Below are 19,769 nucleotides of genomic sequence, written 5' to 3'. Positions count from 1 at the left end.
TCTTCTAAAAAAAACTAGCCGACCAAAGAACACTAGTCGTGTTGACAAATTAATTTTGAAAAAAGCAAAACTTGACCCATTCGCAACTTCAAAAGAAATCAAGCTGCATTTGGAAGAAGAAAATGTGGGTTCAGTAAGTTGTCGTACCATTAGAAGGAGACTTCAATATAGTGATTTAAAAACAAGACGCCCTGCAAAGAAACCACTGCTAAGTTTAAAAAACGTACGGGCGCGATTGAGCTTTGCTCGAGAACATAGTCACTGGATAGTCTCCGAATGGAAAAAGGTTATTTTTAGTGATGAATCAAAGTTCAATTTGATTAATTCGGATGGCAAAAGATATGTTAGACGTCCTGTGAACCAAAGGTATGATCCCAAATATACGGTGTCCACAGTCAAGCATGGAGGTGGTTCCGTGATGGTTTGGGGGTGTTTTTCCGGCTATGAGATGGGTCCACTACACTTAATAGAAGGCACGGTGGATCGTTTCGTGTATAAAGACATACTGCAGGATATTATTGTACCTAACGTTGATGAAGTTATGCCACTCAACCACTACTTTCAAGATGATAACGATCCGAAACACGCATCCAAGGTCGTTAAACAATGGTTGACCCAAGAAAAAATTAATGTTATCAAATGGCCGACACAGTCACCGGACCTAAATCCGATCGAGCATTTGGGATTACGTTGATCGTCACATCCGATGTAAAAATTTAAATATAAATGTAATGTAAAAAATAAACAAGAACTTTTTGAAGCTTTGAAGGCATGCTGGATATCCATTGACACGTCCTCTATTGACAATTTAATTAGGTCAATGCCCAAAAGGTTGGTGGAAGTGAGAAGAAATAGAGGCTATGCAACGCATTATTGAATAAAACCCTTCAAATTTTCTATACTTTGCTTTGAATTTGTCAATTTAATTTTGGCCACTTCAAAATTGTTTAGTATTTTATTTTTTTTTTATAAAACTGGGTATTACGAATAAATAGTTTAAATATACTTAAACATTACAAATAGGCTCCGTTGTTTTTTAATCAAGTACTGTCCCACCTAATTTATCATTTCCTAAACCGTGATATAAACAAATTTGAAAAATAAGTAGTTGTCAATCTACTTTTGGCCACTAGTGTATCTTTAGATCTACTGTTTTAGGTATTAACAGAGTTGTCTGTTCAATTATCAATAAGAAACTCTAATGATTCTATATAATAAAGCATGCTTTGATTTGATCTGTATTGGGGTTAAATTTGACTTTTTGGTCCAGGACTGATTAAAATATAGCATAGATCTCCATAGCATAATAGTAATTATATTTTCTAAAATATCTCATCAGTTTACACGTTAAAACAACCAATATTTAGGAATAAGTGCCGTAAATTAGCACTAGATGGCATCAATATTAAATAAACTAAAACAAGTACATTAAATTATTCTAAAAAAAATGCAATAATTTATGGGATCGAAATGACCCCGAGTCCGACGCCGCCCTCGTGGGCAATCATATCAGAGGCATATTCCCATTTATTTTTTTGTGGGTCGTAAACTTCAACGGTGACCAAATTGGACATGCCGTCGTAGCCTCCGACCGCCCATAATTTCCCCATATTTGCAGTAAGTGCGACCCTACTTCGTGGAGCGTTCATTGGAGCCACGTAACTCCATCTAAAAAAAAACAAAATTTTAAATTGATTTAACACATTTTGTCTTCAACTCACTTGTTAGTTCTCGGACAAAAAACTTCGACCGTTTGAGAAAATGAACTGCCATCGTATCCACCGCAGGCATATAATTTACCACCCAACATGGCCACACCCAAACGACACCTAAAGTATATTTAAAATAAAATGTGAGTTGGGCTTTAATTAAATATAACCAATACAAATAATAAATTATGAAAGGTACTATCAACCAATAAGCATTGAAAATTGGCACTAGATTCTTAAAGAACGTTGCAGCAACAAATGTGTTAATAATTTGACAGAAATAGTAACAAAGTGTCTTTCTTCATCAAAAATCTCTAAGCAAATAAAGTATATGTGAATACAAAATTAAATCATGTATGTATTGCTAATGGAATATTACGCTTGATTCGAATAAGAGATAAATTCAAAAGACTGGTAAAACTGTACTTAATAACCAATACAATAAATATCGTAACAAACTCGAATCAAAGTATCTCTAATAATAAATTTAATCTAATTGATAACAGTTTTAACCCAAAACTAACAATATTGACATAGCTAACGCTTTTATTAAATATATCTTAATAAATTTAATTAACATATTTTAATATTTAATTATTATTTATTAATACTGTAGATGACAAAACCTTAGATCTTAAAATATATAAATTCTTTAAAAAATTGCATGTCATCAGATCTGTGGTTCATATCTGAAAACCCCGCATATTATAAATATTATATTAACAATTGATTGTGTTGCTTTAAGCTTCAAGACGTCTATAACAACACCTGTTCGGTGTTGGTTGGAAATGGCGGTTCGAAATCAGAATTATCCACTTATATTACTTTTATGATTTTTACCAATAAACTTAAAACAAACAATAACAATAAGTTAAACAATAAACTTTATCTGTGCGAGAGCAAGAAACAAAAGCAAATTAAGATAGACTGCCAAAAATGTGGACGATAAGACCAGACCAGAAGCGAATTACTAGTAAAACAGCTAAACGCGCTATCACAAAGCTGAAAAAACCTTTCTTGTGTGCCTTACTGGATAATTCGAGTATACATAACTGTTTATTAATTTTCCTCTATATTTACGATTTAAAATCGTTTATTATTACAATTTTAGATATATATACAGTGCTTTTCTTTGAAGTCCCCCCCCCCATTTATTTTTTGAACGGGTCAAAAAAAATTTTTGAAACTTGGCATAAGTAAATTGGTCTATAGATTGGACTATTTATAGATTGGACTATTTTTCACTGTAAACTAGGTAGTTGTAAATTCCAAGATGGCGGCTGGGCGACATCTTGAGAAAAAATTTTAAATAGAAAGGGAGGTCGTGTGGTACCTCATTTTAAAGGTCTCAATGAGTACTTTGTAACCCTGAAATATTAGACCCATATCTTAACTCGTTTCAAAATGGCGGCCTAATAAAAAAGTATTTTTTTTTTAATTTTAACGTTTTACATTTTTATGATTTTTGAATAGGTAAAAATCAGTGTACGAAAATAAATGCGTCACTATTTTATTTTGACATAAAAACGACAGTTCTAAATGTCAAAATAACATATAAGCGCCATCTTGAATAAATGCATTAAATAGAAATCTTGTGTTACCTCATTTAAAAGGTTTTATTGAGTATTTTTAATATTTATTACATGGACTCGGTGGACTCCGTTTTGACCTGTCTAAAAGTAACAGCCAAAAAAATACACTGTTGCGATTTTATTAACGTTTTTAATAATAATATACAAATAATTTATAATTTTTGAATTTTGGATTTAAAGATTAACTTTTTGGTTTCTAAAGACTTACTGAACCGCCCTCGTATGTCACATTTCACGTTAAAGGTTATTAAACAAAAGGATATCGACAATTTTGTCTGTGGACATTACCATTTAAAAAAAAGTACATTCGTCGCTAAAACAAATGTTGCGCACGTACGTAGGTTGCCTTTCTACTCTCTCTGCCATAATTTCACAGAATTGCACTCTTCGGTCAGGATCATCTTCAGTCAGTTGATGGACCATTTGGATCTTGTATGGGTGAAACTTATTTTTTTTTTAAACTCTCCATGCCGTCGAAGTTGAAACTTCACAGATATCAGCAACAGTTGGAGTAGAATGTTGGGGATTTTCTATTATTTCGCCAATTATTTGGACTTGCTTTTCTTCTGAAATAGACATATGGCCTGGGCGTTTTTTATCCTGGACAGTACCAGTAGTTGTAAATTTATTTACAAGTTCCCTTAAATATTTACGGCAAATAGGACGATCAGGAAAACGTTCGTTGAAAACCCTTTCAGTCTCATGAAAATTACGCGTTGCTCCATAAATAAAAATTGCTTCTACTTTTTCCTCCAATGGACGAGAATTAACCATTTTGAAAAAAACAATAAATTCAAACTGCCAAACACACTAAACAATATCTAACAATGACCGATACAAGAGTAATTTACCGGTTAAGGAAAAATATCTTAAAATTTTTTTTCGAGTTTTTTTAATAGCTATTTGGTTTTTGGAATGTCTAAATAATGTTCAATAACCTTTAACGTGAAATGTGACATACGAGGGCGGTTCAGTAAGTCTCAAAAAGTTAATCTTTAAATCCAAAATTCAAAAATTATAAATTATTTGTATATTATTATTAAAAACGTAAATAAAATCGCAACAGTGTATTTTTTTGGCTGTTACTTTTAGACAGGTCAAAACGGAGTCCACCGAGTCCATGTAATAAATATTAAAAGTACTCAATAAAACCTTTTAAATGAGGTAACACAAGATTTCTATATAATGCATTTATTCAAGATGGCGCTTATGTGTTATTTTGACATTTAGAACTGTCGTTTTTATGTCAAAATAAAATAGTGACGCATTTATTTTCGTACACTGATTTTTACCTATTCAAAAATCATAAAAATGTAAAACGTTAAAATAAAAAAAAATACTTTATTAGGCCGCCATTTTGAAACGAGTTAAGATATGGGTCTAATATTTCAGGGTTATAAAGTACTCATTGAGACCTTTAAAATGAGGTACCACACGACCCCCCTTTCTATTTAAAATTTTTTCTCAAGATGTCGCCCAGCCGTCATCTTGGAATTTACAACTACCCAGTTTACAGTGAAAAATAGTATCTATAGACCAATTTACTTATGCCAAGTTTCAAAAATTTTTTTTGACCCGTTCAAAAAATAAATGGGGAGGGGAATTCAAAGAAAAGCACTGTATAATATTCAAGATAGACGAAAAGGTTCGGATTAGGAAATGACGGGTGAACAGACTTTTCAGCCTATAAAAGCCTATACAATTACATCTACTATAAACCATTGGTCCTTCGAGCCTTTTGGCAGTTATTATTCTTAAAAAGAGTTGAACTCATTTGTCCAATTGAATTTAAAAACAAAATATTACCTTGAGTGCAAGTTTTCTGCTTCTCTTTAAATATCACAATATTACTACTTACTTTTGCTTGAATAATAGAATACTATTGTTTTCTGTTACTTACTACCTATTAATAGACATAATTATATTGTTGCTTTCATATAAAGTTTAGTGCTTTTGTAAGTAAGTAAAATATTATTGCTTAGATTAATACTTTTGCTCAGGTTAATTAAAATCACAAATAAATAATGTTGCAAAAATGTTTGACCAAAGTTTAAAAACAAAGCCTTAGAGAAAAGTGTAAAAAAGTGTAAATGTATATCATATAATTTGAAATTGATTGATCAATTGTTTACCTTTTAGAGAGCATAGACGGCGCCTCCACCCACGTATTAGTCGCCGGATTATATTTTTCGACGTCATCAAAAATAGTAAGGCCGTCATGACCACCCAAGGCGAATATGTACCCTTAATTAAACAAAATATATATAATATAAAAAAAAGGATAAATGAATAAAGATACAAACCTTGACAAGCAATAATCGCTCCGGCACTCCTCGATTTACTCATCGGGGCCAACGAGCACCAAGAGTTAGTGCTGGGATGATAACTTTCCACCGAGTTTAAGGAGGTAACCCCATCGTAGCCCCCACATACATAAATAATATCTCCAAGGGAAGTGGCGCCTAGCGCACTAAAATAGATATTTATTTACCATTTTTGATTTAATTTTGAACAATAATTATTGATTTGTTGATTATTGGTGTTATTCAAAACGAAGTATTGTGGACGGACCTTCTTTTACAGTTCATGGGGGTAAGAGTGCTCCATTTCTTTTCTCGAGCATCAAACACCTCAACGCTGGACAATCTGTCGCGACCATTATAACCCCCAAAAGCATATAATTTATGTTTAATTACTGCAACTCCAAGACGAGATCGCATGGTGGACATTGAAGGGCCTAACGTCCATTTTTTTGTATTTGGATCATAAAATTCTACTGTAGAAAGTGACTCTCCTACAAATGGTATATGTATTAAAGTTTTAAATGTAATACCATTTTAGGAGCCTACCATGCCTATTGAGTCCACCGACAACATAAATATACCCTTTTATATCGCACACACGAGGTTCAGTGCGAAACGATTGAATTAAGGCTCTACGCTCAGGTAACAAGTGAAATGTTAATGCCTCGTCTATTAAATCTCTAAAAAGTTTACAATCTCTGTTTATATTAAGTTTATGGGTTGGTATTTAGACTTGTTTATTATGCGTAACGAATGTATGAATTATCAATATTTTCACCTTTTTTAAATTGTACTTTGAACACAAAAAAATAACTTTAAACCAAAAAGTATCTGAGGCAAAACAGTCCATTTTGAAAACTAATTTTTTGAACGACGTATTTCCTGGACGGTACGTGTGATTGACCGAAAAGGCACCGTAGAATGGCCTGCTAGATATCCCGATCTTCGGCTCCTTTGGATTTTTTTTATAGGGCTCTGTTTAAGTTAAGGTATCACTCGAGCCCTATTCTCATTAAAAAAAAATTGACACGTGGTAAGATCGAAAGATCTCACCAGATCGGGAGACGCAATTTCTGTCAATAAATGTCCCCCTCAATATTAAATTTGACGTGTTCGGCCGTTTTTCGCTAAACAATTTATTAGATTTTTGGGGTGGACTGTTTTGTCTCGGACATCCTGTATATGGCAGTATCCAGTATGTGTATTAAGATTTATCAATTTATGAAGTGTGTTTTAACGTTATACATGGTGCGGCAGTCAAACTTGCAATTTCGATAAAACCGTGTAGGCTAAGAAAGTGGGTGGGGGCGAGTTGTCAAGGTTGTATTCCCAGGTTAAAAGTATTTTAGTAGTCATGGATCAATAATCTAAACAAGATCGCTCCATCATCGTGAAGGCATTTTATGAAAGCTAAAGCCGCTTCCGTGTTCATTTCCAAATTAATCATAACCGGCCCGTGTCTTTTGTTAACTCAATAAACTATGGGTGAAAACCTTTTACAAACGAGAAACATAAGAGGTGGCACTGCAAGTTCAGTGAGAACTTCTGCGAATATTGAATGTGTAAGAATGCCAAGAAGTCCTCGGACATCAGCGCGTGTTGGTTGGATGTCCATCATGGTTTGAATGTTCTTAAGTTCATCGAAGTTTAAGCTATTGAGTTCAAAGGGCTGTAAATCAATAGCATTAGGGTGAACATTTAAGTCTGAGTTCAGCTTGGTTGATTCAATGTTGTGAAAATGGGTGTTTGTATCGTGGAAACCTTTAATCTGATAGTCCTGAATTTGTATGGTGCAGCTAGGGTTTAACTCAAGGACAAGGGTGCCTTGAATTGGGATATTTTCTTTATTATGGCCACATTGTTGGACAGCTACGGTTTTTTGGGGTGAAACAATTATCCATTTTTCTTGTTCCAGCTTCTGGATTTTCAAAGACTTGACCTCGGTTTGAATGGCTCGACAATTTGAGGAATGTTTCGAATACAACATCATTTGTACTTCACATGGCGGATCCTCGGATACGCTCAGAGGACTGTTTTCTTTGCAGAGGTAGATTTCTGTAGCTACCTCTTGAGATTTGGCATTGAACAGTACATATGAGTGTTCATTTAGGATAAGGTATTGACTTTGAGGGATAATTATTTGGTAAATGGAATTTAAGGGTACGGGCAAAGGGTAGAGGTGATATAGTACATAATTTTCAAGTTCAACTATAGGTACCTCTATTATAAAGAATATTTTGTTTTCCTTTGTATAACCCTTAATTTCGACAATTTTTTCGAATAGTAAAATGTTCTCTAAAGTTGCCGCAAATGTTAAGTTAGTTTTACTTAAGTTAGGGCCAATTAATTTTATTTCATTTAGAAGTTCTTTTGGGTCGATTATTGAGCTGTGAAATATATTTAATTTCGAGAATGTAATCGCTATTTCAATGTTATCGTATATATCGTATATATTTTGATACGCATTTATCACTTGAGAGACAAGTATTTCACTTAAAAAGAAACAGTATGTATTTGTATTATTCAAATTCATTTGTTTAACCACCAATTCTAGTTTTTTTACACGATTTTCTAAAATACGTTGATTATGTGACAAATTTTTGCTTATGCTTTCGAAATGTTCGACAGATCTCTTCCAACGAGGGTGAGGATTAGTAAGGTTCTTGCCAAAATTTCCATTTGTCTCTTAGCCTAATTTCCTAAAGGAATCGATTTTTGTATTCCCAGGACCTAAACTATAGCTGTTCTCAATCCGGTGCTGAACGGGTGGTTGCTTCAATTGTGAATTACTTCCGACGATTCTTGTTCTTTGAAGGTTTCTGCAGGTCTTCTTTCAGCTTCCAGGGATTGTAGCGGTCTTCAAACCGTAGAAACGGACCCAAATATGGCGATTTTTTTCCAATATTGGAAAGACCGAACTACCAACTGCGCCAGTTATAGGACAACAACCAGCATTTGCTTTTTTAAAAAACAAATTTATTGAGAACAGGTACTAACTAACTTACAACTAACTTGATTGATAGATAATGACTACATCGTTTACTATGATAATTATTGTTGCTCTTGTCTATTACATTATATTTATAGGTTCTAAAAATGATGACAATACAAACTAAGCTATTTCTAAAAAAAGTATGCAGGGTCGGAATAAGGTGGCGGGTTGGTACCCGTAACTAGCTTCACGGTCGAGACACACATGCCCGCAACGAGTCCGCACCGAGCACGGCCGTGTCTCGGTTGTGAATTGTCGTTCGTAATCATATGAAGTAGTCTTAACATGACCGCACCGTGCCCGTGCGCCGACTCCGCACCGAGTCCGCAACGAGCTAGAATAGTTTTGTTTAATTTTCAATGGTGACGGTGCGTTGTACGGTCTCGAACGAGCAATAAAATTTAGCTATTCAAAATGGAAATTGAAAGGTTAATAGAGGAAGTAAGGAAGTTTCTATCACTGTATGATTAAAAAAATGAAAAGTATAGGAATACAGATTATAAAGACAGAGTGTGGAAGAAAATTTCTTTGGAATTGAACAAAAAAGTGGGTCCAAATTTATAAAACATATTTTTAATAAATTTAATTCGAAAAATTGTTAAATAATTTGTAGTATATTAGGTAGATTTTCGCAACATCCGGTTGTCTAGATGAGCGAATTTGTTTTAGTAAGCGGCTATTATAATTTGTTCCAGTTGTAATTATTTTATACACCGTGAAATTGATTCTTTTTTCTAAAATGCATTACAGCCCATTTTACAAAAATCAAACGAAGATTGAGCTTGATATTTGAAGTGGTGTGTAAGATCAGGTGTAAAAAAACGACCTAGAAAATGTTCTAATTCATATTTTAGGATAGGAAACATGCAGTTTTTTGAAAAGCTTTTATTTAACTTGCAATGTATGTATGTATGTACATATGTAACTAACTATGTATGTTCGGTGCAAATCTTGAAACTCAAATTTGACCAACTTCTAGTTGTCCGATTTTGGTGAAATTTGGAACATATACGGTTTTTGGTGAAATTTGATACATTTGCGGTTAGATAGAGTAGCCCCAGGCTAGATCTCGCCGCATTTTTGGATAATAACTTTTGTAACTATTTTCGTAATATAAAGGCATTTATTATTATTATTATTATTATTATTATTATTATTATTATTATTATTATTATTATTATTATATACGTAATTCCGGAGACAATGAAATTTAGTACTATTTAGTACTAAAATTAACTAAGGTTGGTACTTCTATATCCATCAAAAATATTAATTAATTTTTCGAAATAAAACTTCTTTAAGTTAACGTTTTTATTCAAAAATTTTAATTTGATTTTAACTTAATTAACTGGTAACGATAGTTGTATACGCAAATTCCAATTACTCAATATACTAGGTTTTTATTTAGTTTTTAAATTTACATAAAAAAAGGTTACAAAGTTTAATTACCAATATTTTTACCACTAGATTCTACATTAGTTGCTTGGGATTTTCGTCTCAGAAAAAATTTTTTTACGGCGAAGAAACCAAATAACTACTAAAAAACATGAATTTGAGACGATATAGATTTTATTTACTACATTTTAGCGAAAAAGATGCAACATCTAAAAAAACTGGCAAATATGATCCATAAATTAAATTATTTAAATTGCCAGAACTGTATTTTCCTGCCAATCTACGCTGCCCTCTATAGAGCTAAAGAAATCATTTAGTTGTTCTCGTATTGCGAATGCTGCATTTGTTGATCATTACCAAATTTCGAAAAAAATTTTCTTTGAAATAAATTTAATGTACCAACCCAATTAAGTTTCGATCCAAACTGAATACTTTAAAGTGCGTCATGACCGTCCAATGCGATGCGGGATGCGGCCGTGTGTCGGAGATGTGTGTTTTGGGAGATAACGCACCGAGACACGGCCGAGCTACGCTGCGGGCACGGTGCGGTCTCGGTACGGATATGTGTGCCCCGACCTTCACACGTTGCTCTGGACGAGCGACGAGGCGCCTTTCAATCTTTCCGGCTCCGTTAATAACCAGATTTGAATTACTGGAGCGATGAAAACCCTTAACAACTCTATCAAAAAAGTATGCATTATTTTCCACGGAAATCATAGGCCCATTCCTTTTTTAAAATAAAACGGGACAAGCTGTTACGATCATTCTTTATTCCTCGTATTTGCGAACATGGACTGAATGATGAAACGTTATTTTAACAAGATGGAACCATATGCTACGCGGCCCGTGTGAGCATGAATCCGCTCAACGAAGTTTTCTCAAATCGGGTGATATCCATAGCCATTTCTCGGCCCGCCCGTTCACCTGACCTCACTGCATGTGATTTTTTTTTGTGGGCCTTATACGCTTAAAGAACTTAAGGCGAGAATCCGTCAGAAAATCGAAATAATCTCTTAGCAGATTCCATGATGTAATGGACAATTTTTAAATGAGTATTGTTCCTTAAATGCTTTTCAACGTAAATTAATATGATATCAATTAAAGAAGTTTAAAAAAGTAACCGTGTTTTTTCTACACTTATTTCAGAAATGCAGATTTGACTACCTCACCCTGTATGTGAAAAAACGGTTTTTAAAACCAATTGCCATCAATTTAAATGTGAAGTTAGCAAGTTGCTCCGAAAAGGCAAAGTGTAATTAATAGGCATTCTTTGTCAACTATTTCAAAAATATATACAGGATGCAGATTTTAAAAGTTACCGCAGCTATTATCTCAGTATATCAAACAATATTTCAGAAAGACACCGTGGTGCAGAATATTGCACCGTGGTGGCACCGTGAAGTAGAATATTGAAGGGGATAAAATTTTGTGTAAAACCAGAGCCTCCCACTTGACTGATCAATAAAGCATTTAGATTCATACAAAGCCGTAAGTTTTTAGAAACTGTCTTTATTTCCAAGCAATTATTGAAAGATTAAATGAAAATACAATTTTTTTTTAAGATGACAGAAAGCTTGGCTTATCATTAGACACGACGACACTATGACGCACAGAGGAGAGGCAAGTCGATTCATACATGGGACGTATAGTTTGCAGTTTTGAAATAAGAATAAAAAAGTGCATTTATATTAGTTTATACTCCTGACAATGTTGATTACATACTATGATAATGCCTGTTGCGCACTGTTAGGAAAACTGTTGCTTGAAATCAGATCTACCATTTTCTTAAAAAGACAACGTTGCTATATGTCTCGAAAATTATTCTAAATATGCACAAGGGACTAACTATCACTTCCAAAGTGAAGAAAACGATACTGGACAAATCAAAAGCTCTTGAAAGTTTACTTCTGGCAGCTTGTACAATTTGAGAAAACTGTCGAATTCGATTTCTACACCTCACAAGTCTATGTAATTTATCATTGACACAACAGGCACTCGACCATGTCAATGTGACTAAATATTTACGTTTATGTTGAAAATACAGTTCTGCACATTAAAGGAACCTCACAATGAGATGCGCATTATGAACCGCGCACAATTGGAACTCTTCCCCTATAATCAAAATATACATTCTTGTCATTCTTCATACTTGATTTATACAATTAAATTGTGTAATCACAAAATTGAGAAAACGATTTCATGATGAAGAATCAGGTGTAGAATATGTATTTGACAGCCCCGAGGAACGCTTTTAAGTTTAAATATTCTTTCCACAAGTGGACCTTTTGTTGAGTGAGCTCGGCGCGCTGCATTCTCGGATATAGGAATTGTCAAAGCTTTTTACATCCATCATTGAGCTGCAAGATAGCCTGAGTGAAATGAAAAATATGAAAATGCCGGAGCTTATTTTGTAGAGCTATATATTACTTCTACTGCTGCTGCACTGAGAAATGCATACCCAAATGATTTTTTTTGAGAATGATTTGCAAGACGAAATCGATTTGTTGCATAAGATTCGCAAAGAAATAAAATAGGATACAAACTCTGCTTTAAAGCACAAGTATGCATTACTTTTACTTGTTTTGCTGGAGAAAGAATCTTTAGCAAACTTGCTCTGATAAAAACAAGCTCTCGATCCACCATGGGCCAAGACATATTGAATGATGACCATGAGCATTGAGCATGAAAAGGCAAGTTTAATCAGTTTTTAAGAAATTATCAGTTATTAAGGGTTCAGTGCAAAAAAGGCAAAGAAACGCGTGCATTAAATTGTAACATTCATCAAAAGCTATATAATGCATTACATTCCTAAAAATGTAAAACTTCCAGTGATGGGACTATTGAATGATATAGACAATTATATTGTTATCAACATAAATGAATAAATATGTTTGTTGCATTTGTTGATTCTGAAAATTTTTTGCTTCATTACAAAATTCCTTTAAGTCAAAATTAAGTGTTTTTGTCTGCTCAACTTCGCTTAAGGAGACAGACAAATATATTTTATTACATTATACATTATCAAAGAGTGTACTTACCAACAAGATTTTAAAAAATATGGTATTACCTCATTTTACAATCAGTTTATATAACTGATATTATTATCAGTTTATAGTAACGTATAATGAGATTAGGGATTGTGTAAGTGACTAAAAACAAGCCTAGCTTAGATTGTAATAATAATGCAAAAATGCTAAAGAGCGTTCAAAAAACATCCGCTGCCAAAAAAATCCAATGTTAATGATGTTAGGCCAATATCCATTTTACCAATAGGGAAAGTTTTCGAGATTGGAAGATTTTGAAATCCATAACTGATGCCCTTATTTGTTTAGTTGAAAAGATTATAAATGACACTGAATGTAAAGAACTGAATGTGGGTGCCGTTTTCTGCGACCTAACAAAAGGATTCGATTGTTTATCTCATAGCCTCTTTATCTCCAAGCTTAGCAGCAATATAATTATGATCCTGTTTGTATTGAGTTTCTTAAAAGTTTCTTTCTCTTCTTCTTAAATCTTATTTGAGTAACCGGCAGTAGGTACTTTGTTTCTATGGATGGTAAATGCTCGGGCATGAGTAGCATTACATCTATATATTACAAGGAGAAACAAGTATTTGTAAAGTAAAGCAAGAGGCAAGTGAGTAGTGGTTTGCTACAAATGAATTGTCACTGAATGATACTAAAACACAAACAATGCATTTTAGTCATAAGAAGGAATATGCCAGGCAAGAGATATGTAAGTTTCTTAGTTTCAGTTTGGACAAATTTTGTCTATTTTGTTATGAATTAAGTGTGAACCCCTGCAGAGCAAGTGGTCAGAGTAAATACATAACAGAGTAAAAGCTAGATACATTTTGTAGCTAGTTAAAAGCTAGATAAATATTCTAAGAAACTGCTTGACTAGCTTGCTTCTATCTTTAAGATAATTAGATAAGATACTTGTACACCATTTATAAGACTAATATAATGTAAAATTGCTAATAGAGCATTATAACTTAAGGTATCAAACGCCTTCGTAAATAATAAAAGAACTAGTAAGGTCAACTTTACAGTACTCCACTAATTCAAAACGGTATCTTTGATACTCAAGAGAACTGTACTGCAACTATAGCCTTTTCTCAACCCAAACTTAGTCAAAGGGATTACTTTTTTTAGGGAAAGATTTCACTTAATTGATTGTAAGTAATTTTTCTAAAATTTAGTAGCATAAGTAAAATATTATAGGGTGGTTGCGTGATATTTTCAATAGAACTACTTTTTGTGGAGTGGTATGTCAAATTTTCTGGACTATTGAGGTTTTATTTGTTATTATTTTGATATAGGCCCAAGAAGATCTTTGTTACTTATTAGTAAAAAACATGTTGTTTTCTGTTCTGACAGTTATAAAAATATTACCGTAATCAGGTCAAATCTCCCAAATTTTGGGAATTTGAGACTCTTCCCGATAAACGATTAGGTTGGTTTCTTCAAACATTATGGAGTTAGAGGAACGATGTTTGATATTTTCCAGAATTATCTCATATCAAGACTCCAGCACACAAAAATTAACCACACAATTCTCCAGCATGAATCCATGAATCATCATTTTATTTATTTATACAAAACTCTTTGTTGAACTTGACATTAGTGGTGTAATCTCTACATATATACTGTTCTATTATGGAATAACGTACGTACATAATAGTGTAAATAATACAATAAATAATCAGGGCAATTAGTGGAATAAAACAAAACAAAAAGCCATAAATGGATTTTACCTTATTAAGTATCGGCTGAAAAGCCTTAATTTCTCATTATAAAACACAAATGATATGGCCTTACCCAATAAATATAAAATAGCCAAATTTTGACAGGGTTTGCAATAGTAACTCGGAACGATAGAAAAAGGAAATTGAATATTTGGGTTTAATAATTAACCAACACTTAAAATGAACACACCACATTGATTATACTGTAAAGAAAAATAAGAAAGATAATATATAAATTTTACATTCTAACTTACATTTTACAATTACATTCTAACTTCTGAATGACAACTTTATTAATTTACAAAGCTTAGGTGATTCTTTATCAGTCCAGTGTGGTACTCATAAAATTATTTTAGTTTTAAGAAACTGCACAGAAATTTAAGAAAACTGCAACTTAATAAAAAAAGAAAAATAAACTATAGCCCTCAAAATATTTATATATTAAAAAAGTAATGAACATCCAACAAAAAAATCAGATATGTTTGTGGCTTGGTTATTAGGAAGGACTAGGTTTTAAATTAGTAGTATGATCAACAGTTGCCATATCATTTAATTTTTTGTTTTGCATTTTGTAAAAAACTGTTTATTTTAAGTATGTGATATAGTTAGTTTTCATATAGAATCAAACAAAAATGTACAATATTTGTTTTCAGCAGAGACAGTATGTGAATTACACATCATGTTTTTATATATTAGTCAAGTTTTTCTCATTTCTATTTTTTGGCAATTTTGTGTTTAATAAATTATATTCATATGAATTATATTAACCCCTTGCTGCATCTTGTGTCATATATGATACATATTAAAATTAATATATTTTCAAGATCCTAGAAACTAAAAATTAAATAAATGCATGATGTAGCATATTTGGGACCGAGGAATAAACACGTGAAAACAATTCCGACATCGCGGCAACAAAGTACGCTTTTTTGGCGCGCTTTGCCAGTTGAGAATCACATATTTGTCGGTGTAGTCGATGTTTATGTTTTTAAAGTGTCATTTTTGTTTAGTAAAAAGTTAGTTTAGTGATTAAAAAAATAGACGTTTACAGTTTATTTGTTGCACTTTCATTTGAAGGTGAGTTCAAGCAATAATTTTAATTTTTTTAGACATTAGGTAGAAACATTGTTTTGATGCATATATGGGATATCATGCACATATACGTGGTAATAAGAGATTGGTTGGTTTCAGATGGATCCGAAAATATTTTACGGAATTAACAGCGAATATGTTAGGGATGTACCGGAGGATAATAAGAGTGATGTTCCCGATTTGTCAGATGATGAAGACAATAATATCCCAATAAACCATCATAATATATTAGCCTACGAAAGTGATGACTCGATGCCTGAAGGAGATTATGACGAGACAACCATTCCTGAAACGTATGTGGAGTCTGATGATAGTGGAAATATGACTCTCCAGGAAATTGCGGAGAAGGTAAATCCAGGATCCTGGAGAACCGGAAATCTCAGGAAAGATCCAAAGGAGCTTGAATTTACGGGCAACCTGAATATGCCCCCAGAGGTTGCTGATTTAGAGACACCATCAGAGTTTTTTAAGTTCTTCTTGACTAATGAAATTATATCGACGATAACTACCGAATCAAATTAATACTGCTTTCAAAAACATATAAACCGTCCCGCAAACCTTACAGATGATGAAATAGAACAATTCATTGGCATGTGTTTATATATGTCCATCATACAATTGCCTCAAGCTAGGAACTATTGGTCACCACATTTAGGCCACCCCGCCATATCTAGGGTCATGACATGTAACAGGTGGGAAGAAATCAAACGATTTATACATTTTAATAGTAATGATAATTTTATACCTCGTGGCAAGCCCGGTCATGATAAGTTATTTAAGATAAGACCTTTACAAGAAAGACTAAATATAATTCCTGTTGAAGAACATATTGCGGTCGATGAACAAATTATTCCCACTAAGGCCATATCGACAATCAAACAATATAATCCAAAAAAGCCACACAAGTGGGGCTTTAAAGTATTTGTGCTGAGTGGAATCTCCGGCTTTAGTTACAGTTTCGACATTTTTGCTGGTTCTCAGAGCAACATCGTTCCTGCCGATGCTCCTGATTTGAGAACTAGTAGTAATGTGGTGGTAAAACTTGTTGAAAGTGTCCCCAAACACGTAAATCATAAGATTTTTTTTGATAATTGGTTTTCTAGCGTTCCGCTTATGGTTTACTTGACCAAGAATGGTATCCATCCTCTTGGAACTGTGCGCTTGAATCGAGTTCAAGGATGTAAAATGCTGTCAGAAAAAGAGTTTAAAAAACTTGGACGAGGATCTTGACAAGAGAAAACTGCTATTAAAGACGATGTAAAGTTAAGTACCATTTGCTGGTATGACAATAAAATTTTCTCAACTTTATCATCCTACGTCGGTTCACAGCCAACGGGAACTAAGCAAAGATTTTTTAGAAGCGAGAAATGCTACAAGAATGTGGAGTGCCCGCAAACAATTTTGAAATATAATGAATACATGGGAGGTGTAGACTTATTAGACTCTATGCTCGGTTACTATCGCATTAAAATTAGATCCAAGAAATGGTATCTTCGCATTTTCTTTCATTTTATGGACATGTGCATTGTAAATAGTTAGCTTTTATGGAGAAGGCAAAATGATATATATATGCCACTTGCAGATTTTAAGGTGGCTATTGCAGATGCCTTATGCAACAGTGGGAAATCTGTATTAACCAGAAAACGTGGACGACCTAGCGCCAATCTTGAAAATGCTTATTTGCAAAAGAAGAAATGTGGCCCTACGACTGAAATACCCCAAACTGAAGTTTGAAAAGACAGAATCGATCATTTGCCAGAATGGAGAGAGAATGACAGAAATAGACGCAAGCATCCAGAGTGCAAATACCAGACGTACATTTATTGTGTTAAGTGCCAAATACCCCTATGCTTAAATAAAGACAGAAATTGTTGCATTCGATTCCATACTGAATAACTGAATATGTTTGTAAAACTTATTCAGTATGGATTAAAAAATAGTTAGTGTATAGCGCTTATATATGGTACGTACACTTTTTTATTAAAAATTTTCATAAAAACACAATATATAATTTTTCAATTATTTTTCCATTTACGTGTGCGCATTGATTTATCTTATATATATTTTTCTGATAAAAATAAAAAATCATGCAACAAGGGGTTAACACTAAATCTGAATAAAATTGACCATGATCTAAAAAAACAAAATTTCTATGTTTTTAATAAGTAAATTACAAAAAAATATGATGTGATTGCTAAAATCTATGTAAATTTTTTTTTTAGTATATTTGCACTACTAATTAAAATAACAATGTCTTCAATAGAGGATGTATTTTGCATAGGCAAATATATAACTTAAAAGCATTAAACCATCAAAAAATTCAAATGCCAGGGAGTAGTTTAGAATAGCTACGAATATCTAGAAGATATAACAATTACATAAAATATATAACTTCAAATAACAAAATTTGATTACTGTTTTTTTCCTTAGAAATACATTTACTAATTAATAAAATTATTAATTTTGCATTTTGCCTTTTCAAAACAGCTTGCTAACTTCATACCAATTTTAAATGTCAATTAAGAATTTTAATAAAATTGTTTGAGGCTTAATTTTTAACCTGGTAATTTATACAGACATTTAAAATAAAAAACCAATATTTAAAATAATAAACTAATTTGTATTGTATTTAAATTACTATTGTTCTTACCTGCATTGTATTGAATATCTAATTTGTTCCTCATTCCTTACTCTATCAGTAATATACATGGGAGATAATAAAGGTATTCTTACTAAAGATAATAACTCTGGTAAATATTCCTTTCTAGTCTCTGTATCATGTTTAATCCACCTCATACATGCCTCAAACACTTGTTCTTCACTAAAAATAACCTGTTTCAAATTTTTCCAATTGTTTTTACCATAAACTTACTTGTCCACTCTGAGATCATTTTTACCCAATAATGCCTTAACTTCCATAAAAGTTAAATTTAAATATTCCTCATGTTGTGAAACTTCTGAAAAATACCATTCGATATATTTTTCTGCAGAGTCTTTTAAAGTTGATGAACCCAGTTGTTCAGCAAAACTGCGAAATCCTAGTGCATTTTGAGGATGAATCCTAAAATAGACTTAAAGTTTATTAAAAAACAATTCTGTGTACAACTGTTATATGTTACCTTTGCAATAAATAGGTGGCACAAGCATCCCGAACTTTACTTATCTGAAAAAATGATGCCCCAATCATTATGCTTTGGACATTGTTCATATCCAACACAACTTTGCCTGTATAAGCGAAATTCACTAATGCTTCCAGTGCCCTAAAATTATATTTTTGATCAACTAAGTTATATTAGTCATTACTGAACTCACACCACATCAATGCATTTGATTTCAATCTCCTTATTTCTAGCCTCGACCATATCATTCATAAACATGGCATGAAAGTAAGGAATTGTTGAGGCTAGTACTAATTTATGAGCACTAAATTGTTGCCCTTCAACCTATGGAAAATATATTTTAGCGGCCTATAATAACACATATGTACTTTAGTAAGAAACCTTTAAAATAACATCACAAAGTTTTCCCTGACGTCTAATATCCGCCATTAGGGGAAAAGCCGAGGGGAACAAGTCGTTTTGTTGGAAAATCATCGTTTCGTTGCTCATTTCCAACAAATCCCTACTTAATGAAGGCTCCTCTAGGGTCTGCTGGGAGTCACTGAGGAACAAGTTTAATGGCATTTTGGGTTTTCAAAATGCACAATTTTATCTGAGGTAATCCATGAAATTATTCAAATGAATAAATGCATTAATAACTTAAACATGCCGCTATTTATGTTTTTGTATAAATTATTTTCTGATATAAACATAAACAATAGGAACAAAACAAACTGGAGAAGTTTGTCACTGTCATCACAATTATTGACATTTCCAGAAATGACTGAATAGAATCTTCAGGCACTAGGAGTTAGTTACTGCGAATCTGGTTCCACGTGAC

At 32.9% G+C, this 19,769-nt stretch overlaps 1 protein-coding gene and 1 long non-coding RNA gene across 2 annotated transcripts; one reads left to right on the top strand and one right to left on the bottom strand.

Moving 5' to 3' along the window:
- Positions 1-1,295: 1,295 nt before the first annotated feature.
- Positions 1,296-19,682, bottom strand: LOC126745022 (kelch-like protein 18). The gene is made up of 11 exons (XM_050452671.1): positions 19,331-19,682; positions 19,143-19,273; positions 18,950-19,090; positions 18,703-18,891; positions 18,481-18,651; positions 6,151-6,284; positions 5,873-6,095; positions 5,605-5,771; positions 5,434-5,545; positions 1,722-1,829; positions 1,296-1,668 (listed from the first exon to the last, which is right to left on the bottom strand). The coding sequence occupies exons 1-11, from the start codon at positions 19,511-19,513 to the stop codon at positions 1,458-1,460; spliced, it is 1,770 nt and encodes a 589-aa protein (XP_050308628.1). The 5' UTR covers positions 19,514-19,682; the 3' UTR covers positions 1,296-1,457.
- Positions 15,396-17,834, top strand: LOC126745032 (uncharacterized). Its single transcript, XR_007663413.1, has 2 exons — positions 15,396-15,815; positions 15,930-17,834. It is a non-coding gene; the product is annotated as an uncharacterized LOC126745032 (long non-coding RNA).
- Positions 19,683-19,769: the final 87 nt, after the last annotated feature.

The sequence above is a fragment of the Anthonomus grandis genome, chromosome 15 (assembly GCF_022605725.1).
Source record: "Anthonomus grandis grandis chromosome 15, icAntGran1.3, whole genome shotgun sequence".
Lineage (NCBI taxonomy): Eukaryota > Metazoa > Arthropoda > Insecta > Coleoptera > Curculionidae > Anthonomus > Anthonomus grandis.
The sequence above is the reverse complement of the archived record's forward strand: the minus strand, read 5'-3'. Positions and strand labels throughout refer to the sequence as shown.

What these genes read in the sequence shown, in the direction of transcription:
- LOC126745022 (XM_050452671.1), bottom strand. Translation starts at nt 19,513, where the DNA reads ATGCCATTAAACTTGTTCCTCAGTGACTCCCAGCAGACCCTAGAGGAG. An exon ending in AGATATTCAATACAATGCAG is followed by an intron (nt 6,285 to 18,480) that starts GTAAGAACAATA and finishes TAAACTTTTTAG; the next exon opens with AGATTTAATAGACGAGGCAT. An exon ending in CCCATGAACTGTAAAAGAAG is followed by an intron (nt 5,772 to 5,872) that starts GTCCGTCCACAA and finishes TATCTATTTTAG; the next exon opens with TGCGCTAGGCGCCACTTCCC.